The sequence below is a fragment of the Corvus hawaiiensis genome, chromosome 20, assembly GCF_020740725.1.
Source record: "Corvus hawaiiensis isolate bCorHaw1 chromosome 20, bCorHaw1.pri.cur, whole genome shotgun sequence".
NCBI lineage: Eukaryota > Metazoa > Chordata > Aves > Passeriformes > Corvidae > Corvus > Corvus hawaiiensis.
The window spans coordinates 7824826-7847548 of record NC_063232.1 but is presented as its reverse complement, the minus strand read 5'-3'; the positions used below and the strand labels follow the sequence as shown (position 1 = coordinate 7847548).

Below are 22723 nucleotides of genomic sequence, written 5' to 3'. Positions count from 1 at the left end.
TCACTAGATGGCAACCCATCACCAAAGCACAGACTCCAGATCTTGCAGGATGAGATCAGGGCAGCCTCAAGAATTCCATGCTGCCACAGCAAACAGGGAAGACTGACTGAGGGCTGCCTACATGCACCAAGGAAGTTGGTTGTATGATGTTAGCTTCTCCAAACCACTGCTGTTGAAATGGGCACGTGCTACAAGAAAATCAAAAGGCTGGATGAAGGCACAAAAGGACAGACATGGACAATGCTGCAGCCTTGCTCTAAACAGTGTGAAACAAAGGAGAAGCCTTTGCAGACAGGGCACGCACCAGAGCAGCCTCAGCCAAGATGCAGCAGTTTCAGAAGACAGATGACTTCCAAAAGTTGGATTTTCAAACACAGCAACAGAGGTACAAGGATGAGAGGCAGACAGAACACTACACTCACATCTGCCTTTCACACCTTCCACATGCACAGAGACAATAAATCATTTCTGAGCACCCTGAAGATTAATCTTCCAGATAGTTTGAATTGTCTGATAAAGAAAGCAGGGACTTGCAATCACTCCATTATTTATTCTCTACCATCCTGATTCTTTTATTTTGAGAACAGGCTGAAACTCAGCCATCTGCTGCCAATCATTTACTGCTTTCTTGCCCTGATACTGAACAAGGCAGCTTTTCTTGTAATTTAAATGAAAGCACATGGCTGCTGGACAAAACAAGGCTGACCCAACATAAAAAACCTTTATTACAGAACCTGAGATCTAACAAGGCAGGAACTCTCAGCTCCTCAGTGTCAAAGTTATAGGTTGGAGTTGATGATCTCAAAGGTCTTTTCCAACCTAGTTAATTCTGTGAAAGACAAATCTCACCCCTAAAGCCAGACTGCCTTCAGAAGCTCCAGGAAACCAACAGTATTTCCCACTTAAGGAACTTGTGTAGGACAAGGAATCAGTTGCACCTGTATTTGAAACAGGGTCAAAGAGCTGCTGTATAATTCAGATTTGAACACCCCCACGCTCAAGATCCAAGGCCTGGGTCATTCCCTTAACTAAATTCCACATGAACAGAAAGAGCTTCCCGGCAAGCCTGGGAGATGTCCCTGCCTAGTTTTATAGGCACCTGTAACAAGGTCTTTTTTGGAAAAGAGTGAAGGTGCCTATGGAGTCAGAAGTGGTAAGATCAATCAGCAGACACCTGTCGCACTACAGAATTAGTACAAGGACAGAAAACAACCACCAACTGTTCTTTCAGATCTCTGGAAATTTGTTCCCAGAAAGAACAGAATAAAACATTAAGCTGAGGAGAAAAGAAGGTAAAATCTTTATCTTCTGTAGTTCTGACAAGGTGACTTATAGCACAAGAAGAATGTTTATGACAGGAATGTGTGGTAGAAAGCGGAGCTAATACAGTCAACAGAATTAATTTCTGGCAAAAATTAAATCCCACTGTAAGTTATCTTCTCTCCCTACTTTCTCCTGTTTCCTGAAGCCATTCAGGTTCCTCCTTCACAGAAGTTATCTGATCCTGCTTTAAAATGCCCCAGTGATGAGGTTTGTATTGATCTCCCTGCAAGGTTATCCGAAAGCCTAAAAGACTCAAAATTAGACTCTTCCTCCCAACCCACAATGTCCAACCAAACACAGCCCTAACGCTCCTCCCAGGTCTGATGGCATTTGCCCCCCAGCCACCCCAGGAGGTGTGTAGGACCCAGGCTGGGGTTCAGAGCACACAGTACCTTGTACCAGCAACCGCCCCATCATTCTTTCCCAGGGGTTCATCCAGCTCCACACCACACCACTCTCCTTTGGCAAAATCTGTCTCTCCCACGTAGCGCACGACTCCCGTCTTTGTCCCACCAACCTGTCAGAGATAAGATGTTGAGGATTAGAGATGGCAGCACTAGCACTGACACAAGGGGACTAAATCTGGGACAAGTATTTAGAGAGGGGGACAAGACATCTGTATTTTCTGTCAGCAGATAGTTCTCACACCAAGTTCTCCCAGCACTGAAGTTGTCTTTCCAATAATTAAAAGTGAATTGATGAACTCGCACTTTTGGGACTGCCTGCCTGGAAGATGTCAGAGTAAATATAATGAAAACATATATCAAGGTGTCAACTAATTGCACCAAGTTACTTGTGAGGCCACAAAGGAGTTTAAGCCCTGCAGGCACAGCTTGTACCTGCCTTGCCTGAAGAACCATGACCTGCACTGACAGGTTTTCATTCAGCCAGCAGTTCTGGGCAATACTGGGACAGGACAGCAAGGGGACAGCTGAGCCAGGAAAGCATTCATTGCTCCTCAGCTTGCTCCCAGGCAGGGTTTGCTAAAGATGTAAAAACTGTTCAAAATAGAGGTGTTTTGTACAGAAAAAGCCTCCACTTTTATCTACACTTCCTACAGCAATTCCCAGTGCTGGCAAACTGCATGCGAGTGGGGCTCAGCTCACTGCCAGGCATCCTCCAGCACAGGTTTCTCCCCCACCATGGAGAAATAAGAATAAATCATAGCTTTTTCTCCTGAATTTACACTTAAAGTTCTTAAAGTTTCCAGCTTACTGAGGATGCTGAAGGAGGGCAAAAGTCAGGAACCTTTGGAGCTGTATTTTGATCATTGCTCCGAGAGCATGTGGCACTGAGCAGCAGCTGCCTCTGCACTAAACACTCCCACTTAGACACTTAAGCTGAGAAAAGGGAGACAGAAAAGAAGGAGGGTGGTTCTAAAGGTTCATACTACAAGTAAATCAGTATATGATCTAAGTCTTTTATAGCCTATCTCTGCTAACACCTAAATTCAAGGAAGAGAGCTTAAAAATAAGTTTAAAATTAAATTTGCAGCTTCATCCTGAATTACTTGCAGTTATTAATTTTCTTAATATTAAATTCAACATTAAAAGGTATCAACAGAGTATTACTTTCCTACAGAAAACAGTGAGAGCTGAACTCTCTGGGTTTGTGTATTCCAGGGTAGGCATGTTAGATTTACCAATTCTAAATCCCTAAAAAATTGCTTATGCAAAGGAAAAAAGAGTTTTCCCAGACTAAAAATAACTGCACCTTTATGGACTAAATGGCACAGCTCTAAAGCCTGGGTCCTACCTCAAGTCCTGGGAGGCTGCAGCATACAGCTTGGGTTAGTCCTCTGGAATTTCTCTCACTAGGGATTCAAAGCGCTGCTGCTCATGGAAGAAAATCTTTGGGGATGTTGTTCTCTTTGTTACAGAACAGAGTAAAATATTTGCCAGCAGGAAAAGAATCATAAGAAAGGTTTCTGGTCCTACATTGTGCCCAGGAGTAAAAAGACAATTCGATTTCAGTATTAGGTACTTAGCAAGTTACAGATTTGAACAGTTGCACTGAATTCTTTACCTATCACTCACAGTTAAATGCCAATGCCTACTTTGATTGATTTGAGTTTATACAAATTTAGCCTCTTAATGCAATGATTTAATGCCATTCTAATACATTTCTTTAGCTGCAGGTTGAACTCCATATAAGTGTAATTAATCTTAATGTCATTCATAGGAACTTCCCATTCTGGTGTGCCCCCTCAATTTTATTTTCATGGAGTTTTAATTCCAGATGTTGAGTCAGATATTTCCTTTACCAATCCATATGACCCTGACAGAGATTCATGTAAATCTTAAAAAAAACCAATGACCCCACTCCATCAGTATGGCAGTGGCATCTACTGCAGGGTCCCACTCCTCCATCCACACAAAGGACCACTCAGTTATGTCCCCAGCAGTATTTTTATTTGAGAAAGCTGTTTCCAACCAAGAGAGTAATAAACTACCCCTACTGACCTGATACACACCTTATTTATGCCAACACTAAAACTGTGCAGTAAGAATGCAGGTCATGCTCCCACCCAAAAGCCCCATGTCAGAGAAGACCCTAAGCACAGATCAGATCCAACACTTCCCTGAATGGCCACACGATTCCCGCCTGCCAGAGCAGTGTATTCTATTTTCACTTCTGAACGTTAATTATTCTGCCATCCTCTCTGTAAAACACGCCCTGCCATACAGCATCATGTTCTCCCCCAAGCCAGGACAGACACATCTGCTCTCCAAGAGCCTGGGCTCCCCACAGCCCAACTGGCAGTGCAGTTAGAAGCCAAGATCAGGCTATCACACTTACATGCCAGTGCTTGAGCCTCTTGTTGAGCTTCCCATCTTTTGGCAGGCATGCAAAAACTCTGATGGATGGAGAGTCCATAAAATTCACCCAACTCAGACATGCAGATTTATTCAGCTAATGCTGCTAAAATAAAAAATGCTTTGAAGAAGCCAATCAGCAGGTTGTGTCTGTGTATGAAATGGTCTCATCAGAACAGAATGTTTTATTCTATCAGACCCTTCAATAAGTCAGAGGTATCACCTTGGGAGAGGATACAAGGCAGCCAAGGAAGTTAGTAATGGCATGGTATAACTCATGGGGGCTCACAGCCATCCCTTCTGCCCATGCCTGGCTTGGATACCACTATCTATAATCCAGGTATGAACAGCAGCTAAGCATGGATGGCTCCTATGGCATGCAGACCATAGGAGGATCTCAACCCAGAACATCCCAGACTGACATTGGCATCAGTGCCACTGCAAGTCATGAATTTATGGGGAATTTGTCTGCATCTCTCAGCCTGGCCCATTGGTCAGTCACAGCCACATCTTCATCATGCCCAGTGTCCGGAGTGAAGCAAGGACAAAGTGGAGAGGGCAACCCCTCTCTGCTAAAGCCTGAGACAGCACAGAATTAGCAAGGCTGCCATCAACCTCAGTTCAGACATGTCACGGCTTTTAGAGCCATTTCACTCAAAAATGAACCAAACTCCCTGAGCTTTTCTGAGAAGCCTTTAATAGTTACCTTACCAAAACTATTGCTGAGATTATTCATGCCCAAGAGAATGGGATTTTACCAAATATAAAGTGTTATTGCTTTTACAGTTGTTTTGAGAGAAACAACAACAACAACCACCAAGCATCAAGCAGCTAAAAAGAGCTCTTTCTGGAAATTCCAAAAAATGGAAACAATATTGACACAGTGATACTAGATTTTTTTTGTTTTGGAGATTATTTTGACCAGTCTCAACACTCCAAGTTTCTCCACTTCGGATAAAAACACTTATGGTTAAGTTTAAACAAGCTCATGGTAGCCCTTCCTCTTCAGCTGGAGCTGAGCAGCCTCCGAGCCACACACCTTGCAGCTCCTGGAACATGCAGCTCCTGGAACATGCAGCTCCAGACTGAAGGTCTCTTCCCCCTTTTTCATGCCTTTAATCAAAGGCTATCTTCCTAACTGGTCCTTTCCCCAGTGAAAGATCTCCAGTAGTTTCAAGGGACAGTCTTGGGCTTCACCTTCACAACAAAATGAAGCCAAGGATATTTAGCAGGTCTGTATCTACTGGTGAAACAGAGCAGCAACATGCAGTCATGGAAGGACATCTACACACCTTCTCTGCTAATTGTAGTATCACTGACATCACGTCACTATGCTTTTCCCATCAAAATGACAAAATGGGATCCAGACCAGTATCCCAGGGCTGAAAAGACAATCATGCTAATCGTTCCAGACACTGTCTTCATCAGAGCTAATATATCATTTAAACTATTTACCAAATTAACACCCCCTCCAGCCTGTGTTTGCTCTTTGCTCCTCATGGCCCTGCTCATCCCACAGAAGTTTCTTGCTCTAAGCAAGAACCTCTTGGGAGCTGCCCTCACTCTAGGGCCTGTGGGCATTGCTCTGCTTGTGATACACTCCAATACTGCTCAGGAAGAAGAGAAAAATAGAATTCTCTGTGCCTTTCAGGCCAACAGGGACTGTCCCTGATCATGTCACGCACGTTCAGGGGTCAGCAATGGCTGAGGCACCTGCTTGAGCATACTCCCATGCAGAAACCCAGAGGTAACACTGTACTTTCTGTTTGACATTCTAATTTACCCATTTAATTGATTTTCAAAGTGTTTCCACGAAACAGGGCTGCTGACCAGAGGGTGGAGGTGGGAACATAAAGTGCCCAGCACACAGACAAGCCTCCTCTGCAGAGCTCCCATGTCCTATGCTGGGTCCCAGCAGAGCCATGGCACTCTCCTGCTGCTCGCCTGTGAGAAGAAGGAGGAAGGGGGTGGGGGAAAAAGAGCACACACAGGACACTTGCTTTACACTCTGAGGACCTTCAACTACTTTTTGTGTGCAGCACATCAGCTTATTCCACTCTGTTACTGGATGATGCCAACAAGAACTTGGAAATCACCTTAACTGGACAAGTGTGGCTTGTTCTGGTTTGAGCTGTACCTGCAGGCTCTATCCAGCCTGTAAGCTGGAGCAACCATCCTTTCCCTTGGGGATAACTGGCTGGGTTTATTTCCCCCTCCCCATACTCATCCACACAGTAAAGGATCCTATTTCCACCCAAGCTGAGAGAGGCAGGAGCTGTGTTTTTCCATCACACACAGTTTAGCTCTTCCAAGCATTGAAAACCACTGTACAATCATACTTGATTTACAGAGGGTGCTTTTGGCAAAGGCACAGGCTGTGGGTCCAGCTACTACAGATCACCTGAAATAATGACCTGTAAATGCCAGGGGGTAAATGTGTGTACCTATGGGAGATGTGGCCATCACATACCGGAGCTGTGTCCCAGCTAGGGCTAGTGTCCCACTAGCCAGGGCTAGTGTTCAGCAGCTAGTGAAAGGTGGAGATCTGGCTTGTGGTCTGGTTTATCTGTAAATACAACTTGTGGCATCTGGCCATCAGCAGCTTTATCTGATCGGAAAAATACCATGTCATCTGAGAATGCCAGAACTGGCTTTTAGGGTGAGGGGAGAAACAGACAGCCAGGAATTACAGGCCAGCCCTCCATATGTGAAGCTACAGGAATTTTTTATAGTTTCTTTTCATCCAACCACTTTATCTTTGTGCCTACCCATCCCCACAGCACAAGTCAGCATTGCACAGTGATGAGTCTGACAGCGCTGCTGATGCAAGACATTTCTGTGCACTTATCTGTCAGGCACCAGTGAGAAAATAATATCCTAGGGAGGTGGTGTAAGAGGAAAGCCTGGAATTACAGCATCCTCTCTTGGGGCTGTCTCCGATACCAAGTCCGCCCACGTTAGTAACACAGTTTGCTCCACCACAGGCCACTTACAACTCCTATTTAATGACAGATATTGCACCCAGCAGACAAGGGCCAGGCAGTGTCTCAGTCCAAATGAATGGTTAGGAGGGTGTGCACGAAGAGCCTCTAAGGGTTAATGTACTAATGTTAGGCTGCTTTAGGCTATTTATTTCCCTCTTTGTTTCACTGCAGTCCCAGGTAATCATAGAAACAGGATGGTTTAGGTTAGAAGGGATCTTAAAGTTCATCTTGTTCCATCCCCTGCCACAGGCAGGGACACCTTCCACTATCCCAGGTTGCTCCAAGCCCCATCCAACCTTGCCCTGAACCCTTCCAGGGATGGGGCAGCCACAACTTCTCTGGACAACCTGTGCCAGCCCCTCACCACCCTCACAGGCAAAGAATATTTTCCTAATATAGAATCTAACCCTACTCTGCCAGTTTGAAGCAGTTCACCCTTATCCTGACACTACACACTCCTGTAAAAAGCCCCTTTCCAGCAACAATTTATAGTAGGGAAAGAGCTCCAACTAGGAGTCCTAGGTGTTCTCTTGTCTCTTGAATCCTGCAAACAGCTGGAACACTGCACTTCCCACTGCCTGTCACAAACTTCCATAGGGACAGAGATCCATCATTCCCACACTTTGCCATTCTGCAACACTCTCTAGTCATGACATGGCAATTGCTGGTCTTATGGATGGAGCTCTAAGCAGGCAGTGGAATACTAAGAATCCTGCCTTGATAGAACTACAGAATGGAATCCTTCCTTCTCTTCTGCCTGGTTAGCAATAAGGGAATATGCCTGGTGATCGTTTGTCTGAAAAAGGCCACATAGGAACATTGCTGCACCTCTAGGACCCCACAAACTGGGAGAGCTCCAGTAGTTAATCAGGAAAATAAAGAGCAGGAATCCTTCCTTTGTAACACCTTGCATGCCTTTCCAGCAGTGAGGCTTCAGTCTCAGGCACTGAAATAGCTCAGGAACTTGGTGGCAGCAGAGCAGTGAGTTGTCTCTGTCCAAGGAGAAGGGCTTAGGTTCCAATCCTCCTGCCCAGGGAGCTTCTCAGGAAATTATTTCTCACTCAGGTGGTTCAATGCTTTCTGCAGCTCCAGGCTGGCCAAGCAGGGCTGTGGCAGAGACATGCTGGGGGGATGCTGAGGAAAGAACTTGATTCGTTTATTCATGAGCGCATTCCATCATTTGCCAGGAGCCAGGGGCTGCAACACACTGCAGGCAAAAGCAGTTTGCAGCAGACACACAAGATGATTAAAACCACACACTGAGGGGGAAGCCCAGGATCCATTTTCAGCAGCCCAGGCAGGCTCCACACAGTCCTGCCCCACATCAGCTGAGGTGCTGCTTCATCGACTCTCCCTGCAAGTGCTGCTGTTTCAGCATTTGCACTGGCTTTGAAGACTTGCAAGTTCCAGCAGAACCACAAACCTGGAATCCATCCAAAAGGTATCTGGGGCAATACCCCTCAGCAACTGAACCAGCCACTGGGATATAACCTGGCCCTTAACCAGTCTTATTTATTACTCCACTTCAATGCTGAAGTGCACAATCCCAGTTAGGAGACACAAGCATGGCTGAAGGGCAGAACACCTATTCTAAGAGGAATTTTTTTAGTTTAAGTTATTTTTTATTTAGGCTGACATATAATAAAACCACCTCATTCCCCCACTTCTTCAGAAAGCAATGGCATCGAAGGGGGAATGAATTCAGCTGCTAAGAAAGCCTCTCCACAAAGAATGCAAAATACATTTTCTTAGGCAAAAAAACAAGCAGAAATTCCTCCCAGGCAGAAAATGCTCCACTGCTCTGTTTCTTTCCATCCCTTCTTTCCCTGCAGGAAGTCAGAAAGCAATTATCAGCAGAACTCCAGCAATTATCCCACTTCAGGAAGCTCCACTGTCACTAAAGCAAAGGTTAATAATTGTCCCACATTTATTTGCTAGACTTCAAGAGATGAGTTCTACAATATTAGGGTGGATTTTTCATCTCTTTAATGTAATTTTTACATCCTGGGAAAAAGTCTGAGTGCCAAAGGCAAATATTATCTTACTCTTCTAATGGAAAGCTCCTAATGGAAAGCTGAAAGTCACTTTCTGCAACTGCTGGAGAGTCAGAAAGGGTCTTGGAACAAAGTAACTGAAAAGCAAAAATGTCTTCAAGCTATAACAGATTTTAACGAAGTTAAAGAATGGCACTATCAGGAAATGGCCAGGCTGCAGAGAACCAGGTGTCCATCTGGCCGACCTGGACAGGTCCCCTGCAACCTTGTGCTCCATCACAAGCAGCCACTGAAAACACATATCCTCCCTCATCTGAAAAGCCTTTGGTGGATCCCATGCACCCAAAAGCCACTCTCAAATGAAAAGACACTCTTTCAGAAAAGGAAACACTAAGAGTAATAAAGACAACTAAAACTGTACCAATCCATAGAGGATTAACAAAGATTTGCTCTGGGAACTTGAGGCAACTCAGGTTAATTCAGAATTATTGTTTATGTATTCCAACACCCAACATGATTAACTGACATCTCCCATAAGTAAAATAAAAGTCAGCTGCCAAGCCAAGCACATGTGAATGAACCATAACAGCAGATTATTTCTTCTTATTATCTGTTCTTTTCCTGGATCTCTGTGACTGCGTGCAAACAATTCCTGATGTTTCTGTAAGCTGAGCATTCCTGCTAGAACCAGGGAGAGACTAAGCATATTCTAGGCTCGCTCTTTTGGAGCTATTTATTACACTAACAAGTCATAGCACAAACTTTATCTAATAACATCTGAGGTGGAGAAATTAGCAAGCAAGGGAGGGCAGGCTTTTAAGGATGCACCCTCATTAAAAACAAATAAAAACCACAAACCATCCCTAAAACACAACTCAACAGAAGTTCAGGGGAGAGATGCTCCCTGGTTGTATTCTGTGGCTATGCCAAAATTCACTCTGTGTGGGCCCCACTGACATGAGAAGAGTGTTCAGGGAACAGGTCCTGTCTCAGAGGGGTTATGGTCAGGAGAAGAAAGGGGTAAAACAAGTCTGGAGAACATCATTCCATTGTTCGCCCGGTTCAGAAAGAACATAGATTTTATATTTTGCAGTTTGCATTCTATGACTGCTGCTTCTAAAATCCTAAGTTCTAACCTGAACACTCCCCCCACTCCCTGTAACAGGCACAGGAGAAAATGGGAGCAAACAAACTGATCAAAAAGAGGACAGATCCGCAGGTTAATTTTTCCCCATGTGTGGCTGCTGTAACACACCAACATGAAGCATCAATGCTCATGCAAACAGAACCGTGCTGCCACCTTTCCCTGCCCACCCTGTCCTGGGACTGCAGGGACAGCAGCAGCTTTGCTGCCAGTAGAGATGGGGAGGGATGAGAGGCCGACTCTGCTGAAATCAGGAAGCAGACAGACCCTTGAGCAAGTGTCAGCTCCTGTGCATGTTTTGGGGAAAATTTGAGAAAACAGAACTCTCTCACCTCTACAAACCTACATATTCACACTAGGTTTACAAAGTATCATCCAGTGAACATAAGCAGAACCAATCTTCACTTTCCCTCCTCTGAAAATAACCAACTTTACATTGTTGACATTCTATATAAATAAAATAAAAACTATTGGACAACCCAACATTTGTCCCAAAAGGACATTTGGGATTGGCTCTGGCAGTCCCTGCACACACTCCTGATTCACGTTGACTGTGGAGCCAGTTCTACCAGACACCTGTCATTAAACAGATGTCCAGTCTGTCTGCCCTCCCCCACAACCACTGCTGGTACTGGAACCAGGTGCCCCAAAAAGGAAACACTACATGGATAACTTTAAATGGGATTCACATTACCCAGGATGTGCAAAGACTGATCCCTCTGCAACCTGTCATGGCTGTCAGTCAGAGTCACCTTTACCTTTTAGATCCAGAGATACTACTCGGGATTCAGTCACAACAGATCTGTGCTCAAATGCTTGGCTCTTCCAATATTTGATACCACACTATGTATCACACACACTAACAAAACCAGACTCTCTTACAGAGCTGCAGGACAGAACTCAGTCTCCCTGTCTTTGATATCAGTCTTTTCCTTCTTCATCTCCTTTGCTAGGACACAAATAATGACAAACTAGGTGGCAAACTTCCAGTAACCCATTCCTAGTGCAAGTGTGGCATTTTGGCTTAAAGTCATCAGGTAGTCTATTCCAAATAATGAAAATAACAACAGAAATCAGATGTGGAAGACTCATCCATCACAACAGTGATCTCTCCCAAAGTCCTGCCATATTTTAAAAATTACTGGAAGCTCCTTTCTGTACAGGAAAGGAGTTTGTGTCACATCTGACATAAGAAAACTGAACCACCAGAAAGAGCAACCAACAGGAGAGATTCTTGCAAGTCCTTTCCAACTATGTACAGCCACATGCAACAAGACACTGCTGCAAATTCCTTGAAAGCCAAAGTAATACACTCCATTATGGAGTATCACTAAATTAGAACATAAATGGTTTTGCTTCTATTTCCCTCGGGTTTCAGTTGTTCTCTCTCTGACATCTTTCTCCAGTTCAGGACTTGTCCAATACAAGAAGTACTTTGGAATATGTACTCCTGCACCAGTGTGAAAGAGAGACATGTCCAGAAGACACAACAACCCAAATAACAGTGTAGACGTTTCACGCCTACTTGGCCCCGGCATCTCCCAAGACCATGCTCCATCCCACACCTCACCACCAACCCTGTCCTCCTTTCCTCTCGTCCTGAAACTGACCAGGAACACTCGGTGGGGGGACAAATCCTTGTCCTTTGCCCTTCCAGGGGGACCCCACAATCAACTCACCAACACACGATCTCCAAGCCGTAAGTCCTTCTCCCCTTTTTTCACAGACCCACTGTCTGAGAGGTTTGATCCAGACTCGTTGCCCGTCTTCATGGCACTGTTCAGGACGCTCTCCCGCAGCGGGATCACGCGAGTGGACAGAGGTGGCGTGGCCGTCCCCGAGTGCAATGACAAGTTCTGAGCCGTCAGGGAGTCCACGGAGGGGGCGTCACTCCCTGAGCCCTCGGCCACCGGCTGCCGCGTCAGCTTGGATGGTCGCGTAAAAATCCCCTGCAGCGGCTGGCACTCAAAGTATCGCACTCCTCCGACAGAGCCGTCATTCTTACCCACTGGGTCATCCAGAACAACCCCTGCCCACTGGCCTGGAGCAAATTGCGTCTCCCCAAGGTACTGGATCACACCTGGCTTCACTCCATTCACCCAGACACGTTCGCCCACCACAAAGTCTCCCAGGAAATCATCGCCCACCTCGGCAACCTTTGAACCCGACTTCTCGGCGCTGGTGGTGGATGTGGTACCCTGCTTGTGTAAAGGTGAGCCTGTGAATCAAGGAAAAAGAGGTTTTGGTATAAGGAGACATCCTAGAAGGAAGTCAAAGCACCAGGAAAAGGCATTTACAGAAAGGAAACTTCTGGGACAACTTAGATCGCAGGTTTACACCCTGTGAAGATTAAACCTGAGTGAACCCCATTGCTTACACACCTTCCTCAGCGGGAATGCAACCTGCACAGAATCTCCATCTGCTGCTCAGCTTCTGCAGGTCTCACACAGAACATAAAGAAATGAGCCCACATCTTCATCCCTTTTTACAATACCCCAGCCCCCTCACAGACCCAGAGGGGCTGCACTAGTGTGGATAAGCTCAAAAGCACAGGAGTGATGGTAAGTGCTTAAGGACCAAAAAGAGCCCAGTGAACTGCTGCTTTGCAGAAAGAAGCCAAAGTCATGCTTTTGCCCAAAAAATAAATCAAAAAATGTATATATGTATTTTTAGGAAGTGTGAGGCACTGATGTTTTAGTACTTGGCAGTATGAGAACCCCACTAAGGGCACTAACAGCTCCTGTGGGACCACACAGCTGCCTCCACAAATTCCCCATTTTTCCCAGCTGCTGCTGCGCTCTTTGCTGGAGCAAACACAGCAGCAGACACATGGAGTGTGTTCAATATAAACAGCATCTCTCTAAACAGGAAGCACCTACAGACCTTAATGCACAGCCTTCCAGGGCCGCATGACGTGCATGGAACTCAATATAACTGGGAATAAAGAGTGCCCGTATTCCAGCATCAGCCTTCCAGCAGTGCTCTGCTACCTGGGGAAGGAAAACTGCAGGTGATGCTGGAATTCACTGTTCTGCTCACACTCTCCAGCAGAGTCTTGATTGGCCAAACTCTCCATAATACAAAAAGGGACCCTTAAATACATGACAGGTGCCTGAATGGGAACAGTCAACCCAAGCAAACAAGACAGCAGTGATGCAACTCTTGCTGACCCCATTGTCAAACCCTCCTATCACAAACTTTGGGCTTTCAGCCTGGGCCCCAGGGCAACAAATGACAAGGACATGTGAACTTCATTAAAACTCCTGAAGGTTAAAGGGGGAGGTTGAGTAAAGCCCCAAAAGAAACCACAACAGAAACTGAGGACATAAGCTGGCAAAATAAGATCCAGCAAGTCACATACCATGGACCTTCAGCCATCCTCAGCTCTCAGTAGCCCTGAGGTCCCAAGTGTGGCTCTCCCACACAGCTGGTGTAGGGGATGTGTGCAGGAGACATGATCCCACATATCCTGTGCTCAATAAAAGCTCCCTGGATTCTTCAGCCAAACTTTCAGCTGAAGTTTCTGGGTGCCACCAACCAGAAAAGTCTAAAGCACACCCAAGAAGAAATTTTTATTTGCTACCAGAGAAGGCTGACAGACCACACCCTGAGCAGTTGCAGAGACAAGACAAACTTGAGTGCTTATGTGTAATGAACTGTGAAACTTGTTCAGCCTCAGCCATCACTGTGGCTCAGTCTGCAAGGCTGCTACAGCTCTTTCACAAGTAATGGGCCTGACAGATCAGGCTCAGCTCATAGAAAGCCTGAAAAACATAAAAGCTCTCAAAGCAAAAGCTTTCAAAGCTTTGCTAGAGGCAAAGAGGAAGGAAAAAAGCACCAGGGCAATAGCACGAAGAACTTAGTTTCTGCTAAATCATATGTGTTACAAGGGATCAATGTTGACACTTTGGTTCTCATTAGACTCCAGAGGCAACACTTAACAAATATCTATGGCCACCAGTTTGGGGCCCCTGGAAGCAGTACCTCTGCCTGGTTTGAACCTTATCTGAACAAGAAGAGAGCAGAAGTTAAGGTGTGATTGTACAAACTCCTCTCATGAACAGAAGTATCTCCAACCAGCTCACTGGGCTCAGTGGGCTGGAGCTGGAACAACTCTTGAGAAGATCAGCCAAAGGGGACATGCACAGCATAACACATGGGGAATGTTCGAGAAAATCCCATGATGGGCACAGGAAGGACACTAAATACTGTCCCCAACTGTGTGAATACTGTCCCCAACTGAAAATGTTGGTGGCAACAGAAACCATGGAGCTCCCAGCAGAGCTCAGCCAGCTCCCAGGGAGAACCTTCTCCTGGCTTCTGGACTCTGCACTGGAAGTTTCCTCAACCCCACATGTTCTTCATTAAGTTTTGGGGCCTTTTGGGCAGATTTCTGGCATTCAAGCTTGTGTCACTCTCAATTTTGTAAGACGGTACACCGAAATGAACTCCATCAGAGGGACAGCATTACATCCAAGAACCAGTTTCACCTTAAAAAAATTAAACCCAAAGACTGTAAGGATGCTTAGAGCTTTCGATCTTTACAAAAGACTTTAAATGAAAAGAAGTGTGAAGGAAACAGGGCTCCATCCATCTGAACTATAAAAACAACCACAGGCAGAAAATAAGGCCACTATTGTCATTTCAATGCTTAATAGCACGAGACAGTAAAGCAGCCAGATTGGGAAGTTATATCTTAAGAAGACTCTAACTTAAATAACCAAAGCTGGCTACAGGGGTTTATCACCAACACTGTCTGTGAAAGGTAGGAGAATAAATTAAATTAGAAACACAACTGACACCTTGGTTTCGTGCTTGGCAGAGCACCCTAACACATAAAGCTTGTGCCACTGACATGTTTGTGCACACGTATGCACCATGTCCAGGACAGCCAAACTCAACCTACTGTGCAGGGAACTATAAGCACATAAAATCTGGGGGGCTCTGCAACTATACTGAGAAGAGATCCAAACTGTTTTTCTAGTCTTACTGGAGCCTGAGTTTCAGCATAGTTCTTGATTTCAGATGTTAGTTAATGGTCAAGATACAGGTCACATTAACTCTCACAAGCACCTCTGCAATGTGGCTGGGATAAGCAAATCCTTCAGCAGCAAAGCTCAAGCAAAGAAAGGCAGGAAGGCTGCCCAAGGCTGAACAAACAGTGCAGCAGGATTTAAAACCGAATTTAGACTCACTGTATTTCACTGCAAGAGCAAACATCTTCAAAACTTACCTGGACCATAAAAAAAATAAAGAACAGTTCATTGGATTCCTGGTGCAACATTGTCTTCCCCCAAAAGCCAGAATTTTAGTGGAACTTCACACTCTTGTTCATTTTAGGTGCCTGTCTGATAGGCAGGTATGCTGACCTACAGTAATTACAACATCTCAGGGAAACAATCTCATTCCAGGCTCCTGAGCAGTGCAGGCAGAAGCATCATTATTCTTGAGCATTAGGTGAATTATTCAAAAGTTCAGTATGTAAGCAAGGAACTGCCTGAAGGTTCACCTTCTTTATTATGGCCACAATGTAGAAACTTGTGTTTTACATGGCCTTCATTACTCACATATGAAATAATAACCACAGAGCAGCTAAGGGGCTTTTGTGCAGCAGTTTTTCAGAGAAGCCAAGAGTCACCATGATCAAGTTGAACTAATTTCTCTTGGCTTTGGATCTGATGGAGCCATTAACTAGACAGTCAGACAGCATCCAGAGTAGTCCAAGTAGACTGAGCTCTGACGCTCCCAGGTAGGTATCTGGTCACCAGCCTTTCAGAAGGCAAATGGTAGCAATGAGTAACTTGACTTCAATCCCATGAGTATCTTAGGAGAGCCCAAAAGTGAGATCAGCTGATGGCACTGCTCTCAGAGATCTGACATTGGAATCACCACTCTCCAAGTACCTCTTAGAGCTGAAGGGAAAGCCACCCAAGAGGATTGCCATGAAAGAACCCTGAGCTTTTCCAGCCTATAGACATCTAAGGAGTTGGTCTATTGGTCTGTGACACTTGGATTTGCTGTTTTGAAGAAGAAAAGTCTTGTTCTAGTCAGACTCCCCAGATGAATGCCAAAAAGTTCCAAAAAACTCAATAAGAAACAAGCTCCAAGAAACAGAACAACAAGGGTACAGATCTCAGGTATGAAACTGATAAGAGTTACACAAGAGAAACACACCCAATGGAACAAACTGGGTATTTTCTACTCCAACCCTGCCAGTACCTGCTGATGCCAATCAAGAAGCCACAGGAACTCTCTGGATGTCACTACTGGGCATCTAACTCAACAGCTCACCTGGAAGCCAGCAATGAGGAAAGCTCTTCCTGCTTGATCCAAGAGGATCTCCCTGTGCTGCTCTGTCCAGCGCAGACCTCACTTGCTAGTCAGGACTGTGACAGCAGCTCCTGCCTTCCTCCTCTCACTGGGACCGGGCTCCAAGACACAACAAGCAGTGAGCAGGATCTCTTCCACTTGGGCTTTCCAACTTAACAACCCTATTGTGTTCATTAGCTGGCTCATTCTTTTTGGATTAAATGGGCTTCCTGTAGGTCACAGCTTCCAGGGCTGAACAACAACTTTTAAATCAAAGTCACACAGAGCATCCACTAAATGCACATCTTATCCAGCTCCAAATCTCTACTTTTCCTTTGGCCTTCACAAAGCCTACACATTAACCCCCACTATGGCAAACCTGGTGCTTAAGGCTCTTTCTGCAAACTCATCCCATCAGTTTTAGGGGCCCACACTGACAGGGCACCAGTACTTCAGAAGCCAAATTCCTACCAACCAAGAGCTGAAGAGGTTAAAGGTCTAACTGAAGTTTCAGCCTGTTCACATGGCTCTCGTTACTGTGTCAATGAAAGCCATGTGTCCAAAATCCCTGGAAGCACAAAGGCTTCTGCAAAAAGGGCATGGACTCTTCCAGCTCTTGGAAACTGCTGCAGGAAGGAGTGAAGAGAAGCTTTGTACAGTACAGGAGCAAGAAACTCCCCCTCAAGAAAGCTCTAGAAACTGAAGCGGGAGGAAGAGAGCACTTGCTCTGCAGTATCAGCATCCTTTCTCTGCAGGATCCCTGACAGTATGCTCAGCCTTGTGCTGTGTTTAAGTCCCATCCACATCCACTGAACCCATCCATCCCCTCACTTCCTCCACATCTTCTGACCTCCCACAGCACTCTCTTTACACCAGGCAACTGAAACAAAGGGGAAAGGAAACTTGTATCTAAAGGGGAGGAGGGAGAGGAAGGGAAGAGCAGTTTAGCATGAGAAGCAGCGCACAATGAGTGTTGCCCATGTATTTCCTACTCCCTTCAGAACCCTTTTGTAGTCCGACTGCTCCCAAGATACATGCCAGGCACCCCAACTGCCAAAGGACTCAGAAATGCAACAGCCTGTTGTGTTGCTATGGAATCAAGAGACAGGCAGTTAATTGATAAAATGGAGACACACTAGATTTAAAAGAAAGAGAAAAGAAAAAAAAAACAACCCAACCAAAAAAAAAACCAACCCAAAAACAAAACCCAAAAAACCCCCACCCAAACAAACAACAACAAAGAAACCCCAACAAAACAAAACAAAAAAGAAGATAGATTCGAGAGTAGCATCTTGTGTAAGGGAGGGAGAAATAAGCACAAACATGAGATTTACAAAATAGCTTTGCAGTGCCCCTAAAAGAGGTCTTTTCTTTCCTTTTCTATTTTAATTTTCTGAGGTTTTTGCACTCAAATATCATCACATCACAAGACAGCCTGATAGGTAGCACAGAGTTGCCCACCTACTCCTGGCTGCGTTCCCTCTCCATGGTAATCAATAAGCTTCTCATCCACTATCCACCAACAAAAAGTGCACCAGCCTGGCAGAACTGCCACTGTCACAAGACTGAAGGCACTTCCCCCTCACGTCACTGGCTCGTTCTGTAGATGCCACTAACCTGTGGCAGGAGGCAGGCAGGGCAGCAAGTTCTGCAGTCTGTGAGAATCTCAAAGTGCAGCCTTGCAACCAGACTGATCAAAAAACTTTTGGTACCAGCTCTGCTCCTCGCAGCTCGGGCAGGGCTTCAGGACAGTCCCAAGACCAAGGACTGTAATGCCCATTTGAAGCCAAGACAGATTTTGTCAGTTGGAAAACCCCACTGCTGGCCACAGGGGTGCCAGCTAAAAGGAATAACATCTGGTTTTACTGCCACAGGGATTATGCAAGAGCCTTGGAGGCATTAGAGCAGCCTGGCTGACTGTTTGGTTCAATGCTCTGATGACGAGGTAGGGATGACAGTCAGACACTATCCCTGCTCAGGCTGCAGCCTGTGCTCAGGGCACCAAACATCTGTGGTGGATGATACAGCCCCATCCAACAGCCCACCACCCTCCACTGTGAGCTGGAGGACAGCATGGTCTTGTCCTTACAGCCACATAACTGTCAGCTCGTGGTGCAGTGGTTTTTACTCATCTATTTACATTGCAGTTACTATAAACTTCTCTGGGTCTGCAATGCCACTTCATCTCCAAGCATTACACTGCAGAACTTACCCGATGGAGAACAGTGCTCATCAGAGCTTCCCCTCAGAGGGGGACAGTCCAGAGCATCTGCTCCCTACCGCCTACAGCAGCTAGTCTACTGGGCAAGAGAAAAGAAGGCACAACCTGCTGCACCTCCTGGAGCTGCCACCTGTGCAGGGAGCCAGGGATTCTTCCCTTGGCAGCATTAGCAGCAGTCACACAGGCACAGCCAAGGCACCTCCCATGGGAGAAGGGCTGGTGCTTGCTGCCTCCACAGCACTCACTGCTGGTGAGGCCTCGACACACAGAATTTCTAGGTTCCCACACAGGGATTTGAGCTTCTCAAAGCAGCTTGGATTACATAAACATGAGGCTGTTAGCAATCAAGTGAAAGCCAGCCCATTGCCACATCCAAATTCAAATTATCAAGCACAGCAATGAAGCAGCTGTTTTCTGCAAGATTTATCATGGCCCTTTCAAGCTGCAGGATGAGGCAGAAACAGAGAGGGAAGAGGTGCCTGCGAGAAAAAGCAATACTTTGCAGACAATAGCCAACTGCCTGGCAGCACACTGTGGGAGGAAGGAGCCCCAGAGATTTATGGCTGACTTGGAAACAACGACTGAAAGCTCTGCAAGTTCAAAGCTGAAAAGTTTGGGCTGTGATCTGGCACAGAGGCAAGCTGTGCACCCGGAAAATCTATTGCCCCTGCTGCTCCCTGGAATAACCCCAATGGTGTGAATATTAAGATCTGATACAACTTCAGCATCCCTGGCTTTAGCTCCTTTGAAGAGAGGAGACATACCCAGAAATAAAACTGCAGTGAGGAGGAAGACAATAAGAATGAGAATTATGAATGAGAAGCAAAACCGAGTAAGGACCACTGCAAAGATGTCTTGCACTGAATGCAAGGAGATGCCCATTGAGACAAATATTTGCCTCCAGAGAGACAGCTGGGAAGGGCAATGAACCTCAAACAGACATCCCAAACAAAGGCTTTCTTATAAAGGTCTCATTCAAGATGCTGACTGGTACAAAATCTGCTCTGCCACAGGCGAGACGCACATTCTTGGTGCCCGCTAGAGATGGGAGGGATGGAGGAGCTGGGGGGGGTTACCAGCTATGCTAGATCAAATCCAGTATAATTCTGAAAAGAAACAAACAGCAAAGCTACATATTTGTGTGAGGATTTGAAGTTTTTTTTCAAATAAGCAACGGTATTCAATGAAATATGCAAAGCAGATTGGTTTTGGCAGCACAGAGCACAAGGGAGGCGAGTGACTAGTAGCAAATGCACAAGGTTTCCTTCACTGAGGGATAATTACCTTGCAGCGTAGGGATGGATCTATTCATCTCAAGATTAGAGTCTTAATTTTTATGTAATTATTATTTTTAAAACCATAAGTATATTCTTTCAACATTCACTTTTCAATACTCTATTTAACTTCTTCAGCCTTAAAACAGGACCTATATATCACACCTCTGGAGAAGCATTTTTTTCACAGAAAATAATAAAAAAAAATCCCACAATTTTAACAGTATTGCAATTTAACAAAGATTGGAACACCCATATCTTCTTCCCCAGCGTGTGCCACCCTTCATCTCTAGAAATAACATACAGACACATTTGCAAAACTAGAATTTAATAAGCCCCAGGTTAGTATGTTAAAGTAACCCAGGGTGTATTACAACATAACACAGGCTCTATTCTTCCTTAAATAAATAATAAAATCACTTCAGCTAGAGAATATTTCACATAGAAGCATTATTCACTTTATTCACCATAGCTTATTCTGACTAGAAAATACAGTTTTCCATTCAAGCAAGCCCTTAGCTCTAAAGACCCACTAAGTTTTGTCCCACTAGTCCCGTAGCCAAACTGGGTTACCTCACACAGACCATGAAAGTAATGAAAGACTTAAGGGCAGAAAGGAGCATTAGAAAGCAGCCCAGGGTAACCTGTGAGATAGCCCTGAGAGCAAAAACACCAACTGGGAGGGAAATACTTACAAGGAAGGCTCCTGCCTGGCACGGGGAGCTTCCTTCCAGCAGCCCCAGTGCCGCACAACTCCCCGTGAATGCCCGGCACACACTCGCACACGTCCTTGGCTGCAGAGCTGCAGTCACGCCGTATGTTCAGTTCTCTATAAAGCTAGCACAAAGCTGACTTCTTGGAGCCTTTTCTTTTCAAAGAAGCATGGAGAAGCTCGGGAAGGAGCTCAGCCTAAACCCACCATGCCCACAAACCCCAGCATACACACACACACACACACACACACACACGTGCACAGCTGTCCGCGGTTTCTTCGGCTGTGGGAATCTGTAAGGCGCAAGTGTGGTTTGGGGGCTGCTGTGATGGAAGTGAAGACAGCTGCTCTCAGGGAGCTGATCCAATGACAAAAAGAAAGAAAAGGAGGCAGACACAGGTCCTTAATGAGACATTTATAAACGATTTGCCAGGCAGAACACTGGCACTAGCACAGAGAGAAGAACAGTCTTGGGACACCTTCTGAACTGAAGAAATTTATCTTGAGCACCGAACACTGTAAAGAGCAGCCAAGTAAAGCATAGTGCTTTCTCTACACCAGAAGAAGTAATTGAGCAGCACGGTTTTGAAATGTCACAGCCTTTTTACATATTGGAATTTTGCTCAGGCATCATTCCCACACAAAACCCACTTGGATGGACTCTGGGACCATTCCTACAGCACCAGCTGAGATGAGCAGCCAAGCAGTGCATTGCTCAAGCACGTGCACACAGAAAGGCCACTGACTTATTCATTCAGAAATAATAGCATTAGCTCAGTCCCAAACAAATGTAGAATAGAAGGTACCAAAAAAAAGAGCCTGGCTTTGTCCAGAGGGCAATTATTACTTTCTGATGAAACTGGAGCCAGTTTAGGGAATCCCAGCAGCTCCCTGTACTGGGAACAAGATGCAGGAGAAGTTGCTGTGGGTGTATAACTCAGGCTGTTTACTCACAGGGCATAACCTGAGCAGCCATGCACACGTAGATTGACTGCACCTCTAACAATCCATGGGAAAGAAAAGTTAAATGACAGCAGACAGTCTAGCTTGATTCCAGGTTGGGTACAGACTGCCTGTGGGCACAGTATTTACTCCAGCTATGCAACAAGCATTATAACCTCTCGTATATCTTCACAGTGCTCAGTGATCTGGTTAGTCCAGTCAGGTCAGATTAGCTTGAGTGCGGCACAGTATTTTCCCTGGTGTGACAGGTGATGAGCTGTGCCACTCATACCTGTGCTCCCACTGCACTCTGAGCACTGCAGAGGCCCACATGCCCCCAGCTCAGGCTTAAAGCATCCTTTATTCGGTACGTTTGTGCAGCTGGAAGCTGCAAGCTCAGGCAGTGAGTGTTCTGCTGGCACCATGGAGTCTCCCCATGATAAGGGCTAGACATGTAGCAATAGAGAACAGCAGTAAGATCTTCCTCACTCCTCTCTTGACAGATAACCACTTCTCATTTCTACCTGCTGAATCTCAGAAATATTTCTTTGGTACAACCACAAGCTCTGACTTTCTAATTTTGCTTTGCTCTGCTTCCCTCTGGCAGGAGTTGGGATAATCTTCACAATTGCTCTTTACAAGAGCTGCCAGCCTGCAGCCACAAAGGGTATTTCCTCATGCCCTGTCTGCAGCTACTCTTGAGAGGAGAAGTAGAAAAATTTAACACCTGACATGTAAGAATGCAGGAGGATGCTTTGTTAGCTCTTTATCTGCACGCTGAGAGGCTGGTTTTCAGTGTAACCAGCTATGCAGTTTGAACCGCTGGGATGGTACCAGCAGACAGACAAGCACTAGGCTTTCTACCTTGTATGTAGTTTTTCCCCTTCCTCAGTAGAAACATGACATCAGTACAATTGCACCATCTCCTTGAGTCGTCCACCTGAAAGAGGGAGGTTCCAGGGGCCATCTGCAGCACCCCAGTATCCCAGAGGAACTATAGGAGA

General features: G+C 45.6%; 1 protein-coding gene across 14 annotated transcripts in view; it reads right to left on the bottom strand.

Annotated features, from left to right (window-relative positions):
* CLIP2 (CAP-Gly domain containing linker protein 2) overlaps positions 1 to 22723 on the bottom strand; it is a 99174-nt gene that overhangs the window by 29917 nt on the left and 46534 nt on the right. For all 14 annotated transcript variants that reach the window (XM_048324232.1, XM_048324241.1, XM_048324231.1 and 11 more), the window contains 2 exons: positions 11941 to 12479; positions 1716 to 1840 (listed from right to left, as the gene is read on the bottom strand). In XM_048324232.1, the coding sequence (XP_048180189.1) occupies positions 1716 to 1840; positions 11941 to 12479 (664 nt within the window). The remainder of the gene's footprint in view (positions 1 to 1715; positions 1841 to 11940; positions 12480 to 22723) is intronic.